General features: G+C 54.8%; 5 protein-coding genes across 5 annotated transcripts; 3 read left to right on the top strand and 2 right to left on the bottom strand.

Moving 5' to 3' along the window:
- Positions 1 to 993: 993 nt before the first annotated feature.
- On the bottom strand, positions 994 to 4,723 carry NCS54_01372000 (Hypothetical protein; the record flags this gene model as incomplete). Its single annotated transcript, XM_053158894.1, has 4 exons — positions 994 to 4,118; positions 4,178 to 4,309; positions 4,389 to 4,445; positions 4,504 to 4,723. The coding sequence occupies 4 exons, from the start codon at positions 4,721 to 4,723 to the stop codon at positions 994 to 996; spliced, it is 3,534 nt and encodes a 1,177-aa protein (XP_053014869.1).
- A 758-nt stretch (positions 4,724 to 5,481) lies between these two features.
- On the top strand, positions 5,482 to 6,353 carry NCS54_01371900 (Hypothetical protein; the record flags this gene model as incomplete). The annotated part of the gene is made up of 2 exons (XM_053158893.1): positions 5,482 to 5,556; positions 5,694 to 6,353. The coding sequence occupies exons 1-2, from the start codon at positions 5,515 to 5,517 to the stop codon at positions 6,351 to 6,353; spliced, it is 702 nt and encodes a 233-aa protein (XP_053014868.1). The 5' UTR covers positions 5,482 to 5,514.
- Positions 6,354 to 6,676: 323 nt separating this feature from the next.
- NCS54_01371800 (NACHT-sigma domain-containing protein) lies at positions 6,677 to 7,894 on the bottom strand (the record flags this gene model as incomplete). The annotated part of the gene is made up of 1 exon (XM_053158892.1): positions 6,677 to 7,894. The coding sequence occupies one exon, from the start codon at positions 7,892 to 7,894 to the stop codon at positions 6,677 to 6,679; it is 1,218 nt and encodes a 405-aa protein (XP_053014867.1).
- Positions 7,895 to 9,859: 1,965 nt separating this feature from the next.
- On the top strand, positions 9,860 to 12,556 carry NCS54_01371700 (NACHT domain-containing protein; the record flags this gene model as incomplete). Its single annotated transcript, XM_053158891.1, has 1 exon — positions 9,860 to 12,556. The coding sequence occupies one exon, from the start codon at positions 9,860 to 9,862 to the stop codon at positions 12,554 to 12,556; it is 2,697 nt and encodes an 898-aa protein (XP_053014866.1).
- A 2,546-nt stretch (positions 12,557 to 15,102) lies between these two features.
- Positions 15,103 to 17,559, top strand: NCS54_01371600 (Hypothetical protein; the record flags this gene model as incomplete). Its single annotated transcript, XM_053158890.1, has 4 exons — positions 15,103 to 15,603; positions 15,661 to 16,609; positions 16,665 to 16,949; positions 17,258 to 17,559. 4 exons carry the CDS (start codon positions 15,103 to 15,105, stop codon positions 17,557 to 17,559), a joined length of 2,037 nt encoding a protein of 678 aa, XP_053014865.1.
- Between the last annotated feature and the right edge of the window lie 20 nt (positions 17,560 to 17,579).

Here is a 17,579-nt window from a genome sequence, read left to right as displayed (position 1 = left end):
GCCGCGAGGTGGCGAGGCCCATTCAGAGGAAGAACGAAGCAAATCGCATGGTGAATCGTCCGTCATTCTAAGGCTCATATTCAACACTCATTGAACTCTTGGCTAATTCTCCTCACTCGCACATCGAGGACAGCGGACGAAGGCAGTACCGGTTTTGGTAGGCCAATAGTAGAGACAGTTGGCTGGGAAGTAGCCGGCCGCCGCACTTGGGGCCGGCCGGCCTCGGCCACATCCGTCCGTCGCCTTAGGTACCTTCGGTTGCCCGCCTCACACGGTTCGGTGTATGGAGTCTACACAAGGATTTCAATAAGGCAGCCTGCCATATTCGGGTGGTTCTGCTGCTAACTTTCTACTCCGACAGCACAGACATTGTGAAGCCCCAACTGTGCAACCTCGGACGCGCGTGGCCCGCCTAGAGAACCTTGGTCAGGTAGCTCGACACAGCACATCTACCCAAGACTATACCGCCTCTCGCACACCCATTTCTGTGTGGCTATATGGCGCACTGGAAGAATCCAACGGAGTGAGCCTGGGTCAAGGTTAGTATAAACCATTCTGCCAGAACAATTGCACTTTACGCCGGATTACGGTGTGGGCAGGATGAGAGGTGATCGGGCTCACCTGTGGAAGTGCTGGTACTGAGGTGTTAAGGGACGAAGAGGGGGTCATAGCAGACCATTTTGAGAAAACGAAGCCATTTTTGATCAACCAGGAAGTTCAAGATGTCAATGCTTAGCGGAGACCCGGATGTTGCCGGCAAATTTCGGCGCAAACACTGATCGAATATCCTGAGGCACTGCTCGTGACGCTGGGTAATTGCATATGTCAATGGCAAAATCGGACCAACACAGGGAAACTAATCGACTTGAGTTACTAATGAATGTTTCCAACGTTCAAAATGATCATTAGTACAGCATTTTCCAGTAGGCTCTACTAGCTAGAGATAGGTATAAACGAGGCTCAGAAGTAGGTGGTAGGGTAGGGTGGAGGAGGTCAGCGCAACGTAGTCGACGAAGGTTGAGAAATATGGACTTGCAGCAGCCGTACGACGGCCTCGTGCCCACCCGCGGCGGCCGACAATAGTGGCGTCCGGCCGTCATTGTCCGTCGCCTCGGTGTGGGCACCCCGCTCGAGGAGCAGCCGCACAATGGCCTCATGCCCGTTCTCGGTGGCCCATAACAGCGGCGTCCGGCCCTGAGTCCTATCCGCCGCCTCGGTGTGGGCGCCCCGGTCGAGGAGCAGCCGCACGACGATCTCGCGCCCCTTCTTGGCGGCATACGATAGCGGCGTCCGGCCCCACATGTCCGGCGCCTCGATGTGGGCGCCTCGGTCGAGGAGCAGTCGCACGACGGCCTCGTGCCCGTTCTCGGTGGCCCATAACAGCGGCGTCCGGCCCCACATCTTATCCGCCGCCTCGGTGTGGGCACCCCGCTCGAGGAGCAGCCGCACAATGGCCTCATGCCCCTTCTCGGCGGCCCTCGACAGCAGCGTCTGGCCTCCCCTGTCCGCCGCCTCGATGTGGGCGCTGCGGTCGAGGAGCAGCCGCACGACGGCCTCATGCCCTCTCTCGGCGGCCCACCACAGCGGCGTCCAGCCGCCATTGTCCGTCGCCTCGATGCGGGCGTCCCGGTCGAGGAGCAGCCGCACGACGATCTCGCGCCCCTTCTCGGCGGCCCTCGACAGCGGCGTCCGGCCGTAATTGTCCGGCGCCTCGATGTGGGCGCCCCTGTCGAGGAGCAGCCGCACGATGGCCTCATGCCCTTCCGCGGCGGCCCACCACAGCGGCGTCCAGCCGCCATTGTCCGTCGCCTCGATGCGGGCGTCCCGGTCGAGGAGCAGCCGCACGACGATCTCGCGCCCCTTCTCGGCGGCCCTCGACAGCGGCGTCCGGCCGTAATTGTCCGGCGCCTCGATGTGGGCGCCCCTGTCGAGGAGCAGCCGCACGATGGCCTCATGCCCTTCCGCGGCGGCCCACCACAGCGGCGTCCGGCCGTAATTGTCCACCGCCTCGATGTGGGCGCCCCTGTCGAGGAGCAGCCGCACGACGGCCTCGCGCCCGTTCTCGGCGGCCTGCGACAGCGGCGTCCGGCTGTCATTGTACGCCGCCTCGGTGTGGGCGCCCCGGTCGAGGAGCAGCCGCACGACGGCCTCGTGCCCCTTCTCGGCGGCCAACAACAGCGGCGTCCGGCCATCCTTGTCGACCGCCTCGATGGCGGCACTAGGCTTGCCCGATGCGAGGACAAAAGCAAGGATAATCTCGTCACCACCCTCTGCTAGATATGAGAGGAAACTTCGTCGTCGTGAAAACTTGAAGTCGCGTCCAATATCAACTCGTTTATTTCCATCCTGGTAATATCGTTCCCACCGGCCTTGAAGTGGAGACGCTAGGGGCTCGGTTTCTACCTGGGCTTTTAAAAGTGTGCAGACCGCTTCACGACTGTTAGTAGCCAGCGCGGCAAAAATTGGCGGGCCATAACGCTCATCTTCCACTTCAAAGCAGGATAGCTTGTCTGGGTGACGGCTAATGAGATTCCCCATATTGTGCTCCGCCAATAGATATAAAAAACTTGCTTTAGGAGTGTGTCGGCGTACGTCGTGTTTCTCAAATAGGTTGTCGTGCTTGATCCAGTCGGCAAGCTGAAAGGTCTTAAGAAAACTCCTCTGGCTGACGCCGCCGCCTTCTGCTGCATCTGCATGGTACAGGACATTCCGTACAGCGTACTCTAGGAACGGAAACTCTTTGTTTGCCGATTGGCGGGCTTCTGCAGCTTGCTGGGACGATGCTTTCGGAAGTGAATTGCCAATGTTCAGAACAGCGATGCCGATACTCATGTAGCGGAGACAACACTGCTTTAGTCGCTCGTGGCTTTGTCCTTGGAAGTTCCTTCCGAAGTCGGACCAAATTTCCTTGAGTCCATTTTCTTTGAGAAGAAAGTCCCTGACTGACTCGTGAATGAATTGAACCGTCGAGTTTTTGGACCTTGTGACTTCGGTGAGGCCTTTGGAGGAACTGAGGATAAATCTTTCGATATCGAGTGCTGTGATTTCATCCGGATTCCACACGGACAGGGCCTCGGGTTCAACGCCGGAGAGGACAGCAAAGTACAACTGCTCCGGCTTCAACGGCTGCCTTGCGAAGAGCACCCATTGAATACACAGAAGTAGTTCACCTCTTTTGTGGTGATCGCGTGTCAAAATATCGCGGAATAGCTCATGCAGGTCCCCGGGGATGTCTTGGAGTCTTTGTCGAAGCGTATGCTTGCGGCCATGGTCATACTCCCGTTGCAGAATCCCTACCACCAGAACAACCCACATGAAGACCCCAGATGCCTTTTCTTTGAGATCGACGCGGATCTGCTCGGCGAGCTTACTGTGTCCAATCTTCAGCTCGCTGTCTAGGTAGCTGACTATATCCTGGCTATGTCCCTCTTGTCCTTCGAGAACCAGGTTGAGCCCTTTCGAAATTGTGATATGGGGGTAGTGCCTGCTTGAAAAGCAGACTTGGAATGCAATGCCGGCTGACGTGGTCAATTTGCCCACGTGTTCGAAAAACGATATCATGTCCCGGATCTGAGGCTCGTCGCACTCATCTAAAGCATCAATGAAACACACCAGTGTAGACTTTTCAAGACCCAGCACAGCTTGTTCAAAGAGTTCTTTTAGTGACTCGACGTTCCATTGCTGGGGGGCACTATTCCATGATGCGAATCCAAGAGAATCGAAGACGGCCTGAAGTTCTGGAAGTCGTTCGAGAAGCTGCAACAACAGTGATCGATACATCCCAATCGTAGACTTCTCCAGGTCATCTCCTCGCCCATTGAAAAAGAAAGAGATGATGATGTTGTGCTTCATCTTGCCCTTCTTCCTCCGAGCGTCGCCGAGAACGAACTTCATTAATGTCGACTTCCCGGCCCCTGGCTTCCCTTTGATCCACAAGAAGCCGTGATGTTCAACGAGCTTGCCGGGATCAAGCCAGTCGAGATACTCGGATTTTTCCAGCAGCCATTTACATGTCTTGTCATGTGCTTTCTTGATGGTATCGTGGCGAGCATCGATTTGGTCGAATCGCAATGAGTCCAGCAGCACTCTTTTCTTGTTTTCATCCAGTGATCTTGGTGCTTCACAGCAATTTAGCTCAGGTATATTTTCGCAAAAGTTATAAGCTAATTCTCCTTACTGGCTTGAACTCCATCAGGGAAGGTTTGCAAACTTTGGTTGCCAGGATCTTCATAACGGCGCCTCTTGAGTCTACCATCAGTGGCACAGAGAGAATGCTCGTTGAGTCTGCGCTTAGGTCTGCCGTCCACGCCTATCGCCACGGCATCACCGAGGTAATAAGTCAGCTCAAGACCCTTTTTGTAAGCGAAGCAATTGTGATGCGCACTAACCTGGAAAAGCCAGTGATCTTAAGCAATCTCGTAACGGATCGAAGTGTTCCTTTGCGCCTGGAAGATAGGGTGAGTTGAGAATCTCTATACTGTCGACGACAACGGTTGTTCTCACCAAAATATATAGGCCCATGAAAGTTGGCTCCAGGGAATTGATTGCCGGGGCCTTTGCTGATGTTCAGTTTGCCCTCGGGAGCATTGAATTGATCCCCAGTGCCGTATCTATTGAAGGACGAGCCCTGGGAAGACGGCCCAGTGCGCTCCGTTTCCCCTTGTAGCCCACCAGTCCGAGGCCGCTTCTGTGGCGGAAATGTCTCGTCTGTGGCTCTCTCCATTGTCTAAGGCACGATAGACCAGTTGGAGAAGGCTGAGGACGACGGAAATATGAGCGGAGTTGCACCAGGAGTATGATCTGTCCGAGGTCTTATTAAGGCCTGTAGGTCTGGCTGAAAAAGGAAACGCAGGGTCAGAGCCGGGCTACTCAAATCTCTTCGTCGCGGCCGAGAAGGAGGAAGATGTGCGAGCGGACGCGAAGTCACCTGGAAACGGTGACGACAACGAGGTCAGCCCGTCGGTTTACTCGTTGGCGGTCACCGCGGGGAGGAGGCTGGGGGTGGCCAGCTGTCGCCAATAGGGCTTCGCGAAAACGTGACGGCACAGACGGATACAAAAGAGACAGGTCGTCTTGAGAAGATCAAAACGCGTACGGCATGTAGAGGTTTCGCTCGCGAGACGAACAACAGAGTGACTCTTGGAAGCGGAAAAGAACCTCTGGCGTCAGATTGGAGCGTCAGACAAGGACGAGGCGGTCAAGTGCAGCACGCTCCTCCTCCCAAGTTGGATTTTTCAGCCGTTGGCTTCCCTTCTCATTTTCACGCCAATCAGTTACCATTGTCGAGCATCGGCATGTCCTGAACCAATTCGACGCTACCAACCTGCAAGCCACATCACACATATAGCAAATGATCAAACGCAAGTGACTGTCGAGAACTTTTTGGTGGTGGCGCAGGCTCAGAGGGAAGTTGATCAAGCAACATTTTTTAGCCGTGAACACCCACCTAGCAAATGAGAATCTAACTTAGATTGCCCATGCGCGATACTGCAGGGCGCTCGTACCCTCCTACAGATGGAGGAAGCCAGGCGTCTTTATTATTCAACGCTCTATAGAGTAAGCGCTCTGCCTTTCCCCTTCGCTAATCCTATCGGTTCTGATATATTCCGTGAGCTCGCCTTCTCGCAATATTCTCTGTGGGCGTCAAAACGTGACTCTTGGAAAGAAGTATCGACAGCTAATAAGTGTCCCAGCCGTTGCCAGCATCGAAGCATATCCACAGCCCCGATCTCGTCTTGCATCTAAGGATGGCAGCCATCGTCACAACCTTGATCTCGAGCACGATCACCACTCTCGAGGAAGTCATCCATCATCACAACGATGTCAAAGATGACAATGGCCTCCCGGAGGCTTTCCATGAAGCGGGTCGAGGGCTGCTGCTTGTCAACCAGGCTCTCCAAGCTGCCCAACGCAACTCAGCCAAAGAGCCTCAAAGCGCCATGAGCCCCGTGTGGGCGTGCAACACCAAAGCAAACAGCTCCGCGAGCATATTTAAGGCCGTCGCTAAGGCACCGGAGACTTGGAGGTTCAAGGTTTACGAAGCCGCCGTGAGACAAGAGGGCAATGGACAGACGGTGGAGGTCTTGGTGGTGGGGATGATGAATGACGTATGTGCCTTGGCCGAGAACGGTGCGATCAGAGCTGGAATGGAAGACCAAGTCAACGCGTTGCGCGGTGCCATCGAGAAGCTGACAAAGATGGAGGCGTCCGTGCTAAACGAGGGGTTGGGCGATACTTTTACCCACTATGGCTCTGGCGACATGCTCAACGCTCCTGGAGGTACCGTGAACAAGAGCACAGGCAGTGGCAACCACTTCCCTGGGGCTACTTTCTCTGGATCCGTGACCTTTTGACAACATTCCGACTTGAGTAGGACTACGGTGGAAGCCCCACATACCACCATAAGGTTGAAGCCTGGTCAGCATGCCATCCGTTGTTAGCTGGGCTTGATGTCTAGGTAGTGCGAGCAGGCGTTATTGTGCGTTTGGTACCATGACTTGAAGACAGTCAGTTTCTCGATAGCGTTAGTTTTAAAGAAATGAATCAAATGAAGATGAATCACAAGGCAATGTGTCCTATTACGCATATGCCTCGGATTGGATTCGCAGCCACCTTGATCGACCTCTGCCCAGATATCTTCAGACACATGCTCTCGAGAACCCCGCTCGCGAACCCCTTAGCCAAATTGCACAGTCCCAGAGAAAGTAGCCCCAGGAAATTGGTTGCCACTGCCCGTGCTCTTGTTCACGGTACCGCCAGGAGCGTTGAGTTGGTCGCCGGGGCCAAAGTTGTTGAAGGACGAGTTGGCCGACTTTTTTATCGGGGCTTCTTCTATCGGCCGTCTTGGTTGCCTGGCAGCTGAGTTCCTGGTTTGCGATTCCCATCTAATCAGCTCGCCAAGTAGCCTTTTGAAACCATTATCGTCCACGGAGCTGAACTTGACCATGTTGCTATGGTTGGCGTGGATGCTGATCGCGTTGTAACTCTCAAGGGTAGCCGAGTCCTTGGAGACGACTTTTCCGACTCCAGACAAAGGCAGTTCTTCAAAGAAGCACGTAACCTCGAGATCCCGGCCGGCCTTCTGCTGTTCCCGTACCATAGACCAGAACCGATCTTGAACGGACTGGAGGTACTTGTCGTCTGTCTCCAAGATCTTCAACAACGACGTGTTGGTGGACTTGACGATCCCAAGGGCCGAAGCCGGAATCCTGGCCCAGTCGGCCATCCAGGATCCCCTGTGAGGCGTGCCCAGGAATACGATGCCCTTGGTGCAGTCGAATAGGCCCCGGAGATGTGGTTCGGGGTTGCTTCGGGAGAGAAGAATGGCTTCCTTGCAGACGAGGCCGCCGAGGCTGTGGGCAACAAAGACTAGCGGTCGAGAGGACGCATCGGAACAGGCTCTGTCGGTCGACAGGTCGTTCAAGAGGTTCGCGGCATGATCGATCAGCCCATTTGTCGATGCTACTGATTTCCGCACGATGTACGCGTCGTAGCCGTACGTGAGTATGCGAGCCCTGCTGAGCTTGGGCGGCAGGAGCGTCTGGGGCCAGGGTTTGGACTGCCCATTCGCGGTCCAGGTGCTGTCCCGATTGCCAGTCAGACCGTGGACAAAGCAGATGTCGATGGTGGCGTCGCGGCAGTCGTGCAGAACTTCAACTCCGTCCGGGAAGGAGGGAACTGGAGTGCTCTCAGAGGGTGGCCGGAGGTCTGTGTCGTGGCGCGATGGAGGACCAGGCGGGCCGTGGCCGCGGCTTGTCTCCTGCTGTTGATGAATTTCCAGCGAATTGTCGCCAGTCCGATGCTGTTTCCGCCGCGGAAATTTCGCTCGCAATCTCCTCATCGGCGATGCGTTGTAGAATCGATAGGAAAGGGAGCTCGGGTCGGCGGAGATCATCACATTTGTGCGTGACGCATTCTCCAAAGAAATGTGGCAGTTCTAAGATGAAGTTACGAGGGAGGAAAGCGGGTAATGCTGGCTGAATGTCCGCGGGCTGCGGCGGCTGCTGCGCCGCAACCAACTTTGTTGTGGCTATCGCCTTGCAGCCTCCTCTTCACCCTGGTTTTTTTTGGTCTGCGATGTGTGATCGTTTTCGGTTGTTGTAGGATAAGCGGAAGGTACGACGGTATCCAGTCCACCTGTTCGAGCCTTTACTAGCAGTATGGCATGACTCCCGACCCCCTGATCTTGCCATCCATGCGTTCCGGGGTTGGTGAAGCTCGATGGCCCCAGGGTAGCGGGACGCGAATCGGGCATTTCGCTTAGAAGACAAGCCTGCGCGATGACTCCTTGCCCCGCGACAGGGCATCAATCCCTGGCATCTGTCTTGTACCGCGGCAGCTCACTACCGGTCCGCACTAGGCACGGCCCGGACCCATTTGCCTATACAAGTGATGATCAAAAGGGGTGGTCAATCGCCGAGCGGAGCTAAACTGGCTATCAAAGCCATAGCAGCACCATCTCCAATATGGAGACCGGAGGAAAGATCAAAGGCATTCTGAGGGAGAAGTACGAGGAGCAAAAGGGAGGGGTCCAGTTGCTGGAGGGCTTGCTGCGCTCTGATTAGTTGGTGAGACGAAGAATGCATGGAGGTCATTCAATAGATGCGATTGAGCGCTTGGTCGGAGAACCGGGAAGCTTTCAAGAGCGTTTAGAGCGTTCGATCATCTCATTTGCTGGGCTTGTGTGCGTCGTGGCTTGGCGTCTCAAAAATGTTTAGACCACTTGCGAAAGGGCCCTCTACCTCAGCCACCAAACAGTTCTCGGCGGCTACTGGTCTTTGATAATTCGCTACGTGTGATTTCGGCTTCAGATTGGCCGCCCCTAAACGGACGCCACCCAGCCGTTGAACCAGCTGGTGTGTCTATCGTGGCCCCGAGAGGATTATAGAGGCTCTGCTGCCTCAAGCGGCTCATCTGGATCTGGAACCCCAATCTGACACTAGAGGTGGTTTCTCGCTTCCTAAGAGTATCAAACTATTGTTCAGCTCGCGAGCGAACCCTCGGCATGTTGCACGCGTTTTGATCTTATCAAGACGACACGAGTTTCATTTGTATTTCCGGTCTGATGGTGCCGCCACATTCTTGACCGCTAACGACTCAACCTGACCTCGTCGTCCTCGTTTCCAGCTGACTTCGCGCCCGCTGGCACATCTGGTTCCGCGACCGAGACGAAAAGATTCTGGTAGTTTGGTTCCCACCCCGCGTTCCCTCCTTCAGCCGGAAATACTGGCCTTGATAAACCATCGGACAGACCAAATTTCTGGTACAACTCCGCGCATCTTCCCCTCGACTTCGGCCTTCTTCAATTGATCTAACGCGCCTCAGACGATGGAGAGATCCACAGACGGCAATCCGTTGGGAAGCGAGCGGTCACGAGCAAGCGGCGAACCACCCCTCCAAATTCCGCAATTCCAAAGCGAGTCGAAACACCCTGGGCCCTCGGCTCAGAACTCATCCTTTACCGCACACGACTCTGGGTCCCAATACAACGCTCCTCACGGTACTCAGAGTATCAGCACAGGGAATGGGCCCCAATTCCCTGGATCCACTTTCCAAGGGCCTGTGTATTTTGGTAAGAACAACCGTTTTCGTTGACAGTATAGAGGTTCTTAACTCACCATATCGTTCAGGCACAAAGGAACACTTCGATCCGTTACGAGAATGCTTAAGATCGCTGGCTTTTCCAGAAATAGACAGTCGGTCAAACGATATCGATACCGCCGCTAAGGGAACATGCGAGTGGCTGCTTGGGCACCAAACATGCACGAGCTGGGCGTTTTGTGGTCGAGGCCTGCTCTGGATTAAGGGGAAGCCCGGCTCTGGGAAATCGACGCTGCTGCGATATGTTCTGGACCATGCTATGGCGATACCCAATACCGGAGAGGGAGCCTTGATCCTCTCATTCTTCTTCCACGGTCGTGGCTCTGAACTCCAAAAGACGCCGTTGGGCCTCTTCCGGTCGCTCTTTCACCAACTCCTACGCCGGGTCCCTGAGGCACTAACAGACCTTGTGGACACATTCCAACAACGGTGCGAAACCATTGGCAAGCCAGGCGAAGAGTGGCAGTGGCACCCGCGCGAGCTGCAACGATTCTTCGAATCATCGCTTCTGAAGGTCTTGAATACTTGCCCAGTCTGGTTGTTGGTCGATGCGTTAGACGAATGTGGCGAAGAGAACGCAGTGAACCTAGCTGAGGAATTCAAGTCCTTGCTCCGGAGGCTCCCGCCTAGCGGCTTGAAACACTTTCACATCTGCTTCACTTGTCGTCACTACCCGATTCTGGACCTGGATGGCGCGTTCGAAGTATACGTAGAGAAAGAGAACCAGAAGGACATATCGACTTTCGTGCAAGATAAGCTCTCTTCGTTCCGTGGACGAACATCATCCACGATTCCGGAATTGATCACGAAATGCGCCGGCGGCGTTTTCTTATGGGCGTGGCTTGTGGTGAAACAAGTTCTGGGCCTAGAGCGGAAGGGTGCCGGATTGAAGGAGATCGAGGCTGAAATTCGTTCGGTCCCTCAAGAGCTCGATACCTTATACCGCGAACTCATCCGGGTCATGAGCCCAGACTCGCTGAAACTCATGCAATGGATCTGCTTTGCCACGCGGCCTTTGTCACTGGATGAATTGCGATGGGCCATGGTCATCGAGGCCGATTGCCGATACCGGTCATTATATGAATGCCAGCAGGCAGGGGATTACCCATCCTACGACGACGGGATGAAGAGGCGAGTTCAGACGCTGAGCTGCGGTCTTGCCGAGGTCACACTATCATCTGGTAACGGGGATGAGAACCTATCAGAACCGGACAGCAGCTCAAAGTCTATTGACTCATCAATCAGGACGGGGGTCACGCCGTCATCCCATGCGCAGGTTGTCCAGTTCATCCACCAGTCCGTCAAGGACTTTTTCGTTGAGAAAGGCCTGTCAGATCTAGACTACAGCGTAACGTCGACTGACACGGCAATCGGAATGGCGCACTTCCGCCTATCTAGGATTTGCATACGCTATCTAGCGATGGAGGAGATTGATCGGTCAATAAACTACGGGCGTGATAAGCTAACAATCGACTTTCCTTTCCTGCATTACGCCACGACCTCGTGGGTAAAGCACACGAAGCAGAGTGATGCTAGAAGTATCTCTCAAGAGGATCTTCTGGAATATTTCGCAGGGCCATCAAACACTCTTGTGGAACGATGGGTGCGTATTTACAGAATATTAGAGACATATTCTGATGACTGTCCGGCAGAAGGGACTAGTGTAGTACACGTTATGTCGAGGTATGGAGTGGCAGGAGTGTTATGGGCTATTTTGGAAAGGGCAGACCAAGCTGGCATTAATATCGATGCCAAAGATTCGCATGGCCGGACGCCGCTATGGTGGGCCGCCGAGAACGGGCACGAGGCTGTCGTGCGGCTGCTCCTCAAGCGGTGTGCCTACACCGACGCGGCGGATAAGTGGGGCCGGACGCCACTATTATTGGCCGCCGCGAACGGGCACGAGGCCATCGTGCGGCTCCTCGTCGACCGGGGTGCCCACACCGACGCGGCGGACAAGTGGGGCCGGACGCCACTGTTGTTGGCCGCCGGGAACGGGCACGAGGCTATTGTGCGGCTGCTCCTCGACCTAGGCGCCCACACCGAGGCAGTGGACGAATGGGGCCGGACGCTGCTATCATATGCTGCCGAGAGAGGGCACGAGGCCATCGTGCGGCTGCTCCTCGATCGGGGCGCCCACACCGACGCGGCGGACGAGGGGGGCCGGACGCCGCTGTCGATAGCCGCCGCGAACGGGCACGGGGCCGTCGTGCGGCTGCTCCTCGAGCGGGGTGCCCACACCGACGCGGCGGACAAGTGGGGCTCGACGCCGCTGTGGCGGGCCGCCGAGAACGGGCACGGGGCCGTCGTGCGGCTGCTCCTCGACCGGGGCGCCCGCACCGAGGCAGCGGATAAGTGGGGCTCGACACCGCTATCGATAGCCGCCGCGAGCGGGCATGAGGCCGTCATGCGGCTGCTTCTCGAGCGGGGTGCCTACACCGACGCGGCGGATAAGTGGGGCTCGACGCCGCTGTCATATGCCGCCGCGAACGGGCACGGGGCCGTCGTGCGGCTGCTCCTCGAGCGGGGTGCCTACACCGACGTGGCGGACAAGTGGGACCGGAGGCCACTGTTGTTGGCCACCGGGAACGGGCATGAGGCCATCGTGCGGCTCCTCGTCGACCGGGGTGCCCACACCGACGCGGCGGACAAGTGGGGCTCGACGCCGCTGTCGTGGGCCGCCGCGAACGGGTATAAGGCCATCGTGCGGCTGCTCCTCGATGGGGGTGCCCACACCGAGGCAGCGGACAAGTGGGGCCGGACGCCGCTATCATGGGCCGCCGCGAACGGGCACGAGGCCGTCGTGCGACTGCTCCTCGACCGAGGCGCCCACATCGAGGCGCCGGACATGTGGGGCCGGACGCCGCTATCGTATGCCGCCGAGAAGGGGCGCGAGGCCGCCGTGCGGCTCCTGCAATTCCATGGTGCTCAACTTTCGTCGACCACGTCTCCTTAAGCTCCACCTCACCCCACCGCTTCTGAGTCTCGTTTATATACCCTGTTATCTCTAGCTAGTAGAGCCTACTGGAATCTGTTTAAAGTCATTTCGAATGTAGATAGTTATTCAGTAGTAATTCGAGTTTTGAAGAACAGCGAAAGCTGCTCTCAAAAGAAGACCTGCCTAGCTACACCGGCGCATTTTCTCGATCTCATGGTCTCCCTTGTGCTCATCGCCCTACAAGAGCAGGATCAAACCCTTCGCCTAGAGCACTTCCATATACACTGGCATCTTAGCCGCAATGGGAGTCTCAATTGCTACTTGAGCCTCGTCAATATATTGATCGAATAGCTGCCAACTCAATTAAGCCACAATCAAGCACTCAGCGGGAGCCTAGTGCATTCGAAGCAGTTGAGGCAGCAACACGGCCAAGAGCACAACCTACATGCAGCAAACGCCACACACTAGGTCATACAATGACCTCAAAGTCATGCCCTTTGCGGCACGCGGAGCTTTTGCAACAAGCAACAGCGGCGCCGGCAACAGCAGACACCAGCACCAGCAGCGCCGGTACTGCGGTATGATGACCCACGGGCTATCTATCAGAGATATACTGCAGCAAGAGAAGCTTGGTATAGGGCGCAGCCTCGTGGCAGTATCAAGACTAACCAGCAGTATCGGAAGGCAATGGGTCTGCCTTTACCATATAGCAAGCTGACTACGACTGGTGCCTCGACTGGAAGCAAATGATCAAGCGTTGTATAACGCCAACAGGCTCTAGGGAATGGACCAAGGAAGAGACGATGACATATCTTGACTGGGATAAGTTAGAGAACGATGTGAGGAGGGATTTGAACGACCGACGAATCCATGCGTACTGGCCAATGTGAGTTTGCCTGCTCGGGCCTCAACTACTTGCTAATATCATCGCAGTGTATCCGTGTATGGACAGAAGCCGCTTAGTTGAAGACAATGTTCAAGGCAGAATTGACCCCGGTTATTCACTCGTCTAGCTATTTGGCCCGGATGTGGTCGGGTAAACCTTAGCCAATGCTTCCCAAGATCACGTTGAAAGAATTCTATTTGATGGCTTGAGTCTAATCTCAGGAGCCAGTGCTAAGAAAGGGGAATAAAAATAGAGCAACGCCTACTATACCAACTGTAGGCGACCCTGTGGGAAACCACGTTTCCGGTTGTAATTCCCAAGATCTCCTTGTCGTTTCCTCTTACTCCCGGATACCTTGGAAAGCTGCTTATGCTCGAGGCGTGGAAGGGTAGCGTGGTCGAAGTCAACAAGCATAACGCGGCGGCGCTCGTCGTTCCAGAGCCGGTTGGCGTCGCGCTCGTCGCCTGCGGTTCTCAAGCTTTCCAGAAGCCACATGATCTTAGATCTATATCAGTGTGGAGATGAAATGTCAAATAAAGTCCTGGCGCTTTCTACCTCGCCGCGAGATAAATTACTCATACAAGCCGAGGTTTTATTGCCAGAGCGCCCGTACAGGACAGCAAAAACCATAAACGGCCAGCACCCCTTATCTCAACCCTCCGCATCAAATGATTCACTTGAATATCTCTTGCCATTGGCTGATATACCCCATCGATAGGCTATTCCATATTTAGTTGTCTTGTGTTAAACCTCGGACCAGTCATTCCTAGAGGGTCGCCCATTCCGCCCATTCCGGACGGTCAACGCAACCCATTTCAGGAAAGCAATCTACCAGCGAGATAGTGTTGGGTCCCCACCCCCGTACAAATCAGTGGCCAGAATTATCCGCCCGAGGCAGATGCGAGAGGTGTGAACCAAAGATGCAGCCACTTGAGGATATTTTTAGAACCAATACAGTGTAAATCAGGGTTCTCAATCGAACTACGGAGTACTGTACCGCTTCAACGTGAAGGAATTGGGTCAGGCAACGAGGCACCATTCGCATCCCCCACAACCTTCCGAAGAAGCAATGCTACCCTTGGTGTTTCAAAAGTTGCGTTCCTGCTGGTGACCAAAGGAAGGCAGCAAGGATGCTTCAATGAACGTGGATAAGCCAGGTTAGATTATCTGCCCTCCGATACCACCATCTTTCAAAATGGCTGAACTCTAAAAATCTTGAGCCTCTTGATTGGCAAACACACCCCTGAAAGGGATGCTTATCAAATCCTTTGTCATACGTCGGCGAGGATTCGCCATGCATGATTATCCTGGGACCAACACTCTGGATTCAATGCGAAGCCACTAAAAGTCTGCATATTATCCAGTGATCTCGATGTGACGAGGCAGAAGAGGGGTGAGTTGCATGGCTCTGTGCATTAGGACTGTACTTTTGTAAATGTTGGTCTTGGTCCCTATTGCTGGTTTGTAATGATAGCGCACGGGGTCACCAACCCGCTGTCCTTGGACTGTGATCAAAGTTCCTGACGAAGGCGACGGTGACGAATGGTAGGCCTTACCAGACTGTCGGGCCAGCCGTAAGTCATTTAACCCGAAAGTTGCAGCTCAGGCTGTGCCCAGTTGGAAACTCTCATACCTATTCTTCGCCCTGCCCGCCTTCGCGCCATTTTAGTCCTGGACCATGACAGCTTCGTGCGAGACGCCGGTTCCGAGATCACTACATGTCTTCAACCAGATCAAACAAGATGTGACTCGGTGTGGGCAGAGACTTGCAGGTATACAATCGCCAGCACAAAAACACGAAGACGACGTGAAGGCTGTCCGTGCCAATCTCGACGCGGCATGGGACCGCATTTTCCAAGCCAAGGATTTGTCTGAGCGTCCCCAGTTACAGACTAAGATTCAAGACTATGCCGGCGAACTGGAAAGACTCGAATTTAGTTACAGGTCAGGCCTCACAGACGCAGAGACGGAGTACGAGCGTCAGGTCGACGCGGTTGTGAAGGCTTGTTGCGAAAAACTCGGCGAATCAATAAACACGGTGCTGCGCTTGTTCGACTTCGAGAGGTCGCGAAAACCTACCAGCAACGACTTCCACCATGATTCAAACGATTCACAGCACACGAGCCAGCGTCCACAAGCCGGACGTTCAGACGACCAATCTGAAACAGCCCAAAATGCAGTAAGCGTGAAAAGCTCTTCCATTCACATATCTTGCTTCAATTGCTGATAATACCAGGAAACACGCAAAAGGAAAAGAGGTTGGGATGTCTTGGACCAGCAGAAGCATCACCAACTCGCAACGGCCCAGAAACGCAAAAATGTCAAGAGGTCAATACACTTTGAGGAAGTCTTCCAGAATGGAAATGCCCCCATTAAACATGTCATCGTTCAATGGCCCCCGGACCAGGGTAGCTGGTACATCCTTCGATGCGAGGAACACGATTTCAACTTGAAAGACAACCCGCTTGTCGGCGCGGCGGCCCATATACGCAGCAAAAAGCACGGCAAAAAGTCAAGTGATTACAATACAGTTTTAGAGCTATTGGGAATTGAGGTCTTGGGGTGCGACGAGAGCTTGGCCGAGAAAAATAACGTTGCTGTCCGAGAGGCGTTCAAAAATGGTTATGCACATCCCACTGCTGCGGGCATTCAAGTGAGTAAGGAGATTGTCCCTTCTAAGGACAGAGGACGTACACGTGGTTATCGACGACAACACGGAACGCCTCAGGCAGCTGTTGATCCGGAATATGGGCAAGTATATCGCGTGTACTGGAATCTGTCGAAGCAGTGGCTCGCAGCACTCCTCCTTCCTATGCAAAATCTGCATGACGTTGGCATACCCTACTCGATCGAAGGCTTAGGGTTACTTGAGGATCTGCCACAGTGTTATGCTTATGATTGTCAGAGCAAAACCTTTTCATGGAAGGAAGGATATGAAGACAACGGGCCCCGGGTTTCGATGCGCAAATTCCCGGTCATGTTCTTCGACGGTTCGCCTTTCCCTAGCAAGAGCTCTGTTGCATGGGTCAGTGCCAGTGACCTGCAGATTTACGACCCGTCTGCGAAGAACCTTATCGAACACAGTCAACAGGTTCTAAATTATCTAGAAGCTCGGGAAAGCGCGGGAGGACAGAAGATCGCTTCCGAAGCTAGAACCAGAGAATCCTTCCCCGCCGACCCAGCGAGTGAGTGCTCACAACGGGAATCAACGTCAGGTTTTATACGAACATTGCTGATGAGACCTTTACTGTCGCGAAGCAGAAGAACAAGCTCAAGACTCCGGATCTCCTTCTTCATCGACTTCCTGGAACCAGGAGGCACCGGAGAACTCTCAACCCGGCACGACCGCGACGCCGATGATTACACCACTCGTTGAAACTGCCCCCATCGGCGAGCAGGCTTTTCAGCATGCGCCGCAAACGAACAGCGACACCTCGGCTCTCCAGGGACATCCAGATCAATCTCCCAATGACCGGAGCCGCGGTGTCGCTACATGTTCAGCCAGCGGCGCTGATGAAGAGCCTGGTGCATCCATGGCAGGCCCAGATGGACGGGTATCACAATCTACACAAGAAACATCGCCAAGCGAACAAGAGGCAGCCAGAGTAGCCCAAATGGCGTGGGGTATAATCAATCAAACCACCTCTGGGACTGGAGGTGCTCCGCCGAATCAGGTCCATAGCTCACAGGTTCTATCTCTTGTGAGACAACAGGAGCCAGCAATCTCTCAGGACGTACCAGGTATCCGTACAAAACCAACTTCCGCCGAAACAGCCAGGCAGACATCACAACCTGAGGATGTATTTCGGGTCAATGCCAACCCCCATCCGCAGAGCGCAAACTCAGCGCATCATATGGTTGTTCCCCAGCAGAGTTTCAGGATGGACCAGCAGCCGACGTCCTACGGACAATTGCCTCCCATTCGGCCCCTCGGGGAACTTACTCCGCCAGCTGGACAGGGCTATCATTGGCCAAATGGAGCTTCTGTCTCCTCAGTAGACAGCTCCGGTCACTGGATTGGTACGACAGCCAACCCACAACTTCAGTCACGCGCCAGGGGCTTGCAAACCTCAACGGCTACGATGACCTTCAATCCAAATCTTCCGGTGTGGCAGACTCCGTCCGGTGCAACTGATGCGTGGCTCTCTAAATTTC

The sequence above is a fragment of the Fusarium falciforme genome, chromosome 11, assembly GCF_026873545.1.
Source record: "Fusarium falciforme chromosome 11, complete sequence".
Taxonomy (NCBI): Eukaryota; Fungi; Ascomycota; class Sordariomycetes; order Hypocreales; family Nectriaceae; genus Fusarium; species Fusarium falciforme.
The sequence above is the reverse complement of the archived record's forward strand: the minus strand, read 5'-3'. Positions and strand labels throughout refer to the sequence as shown.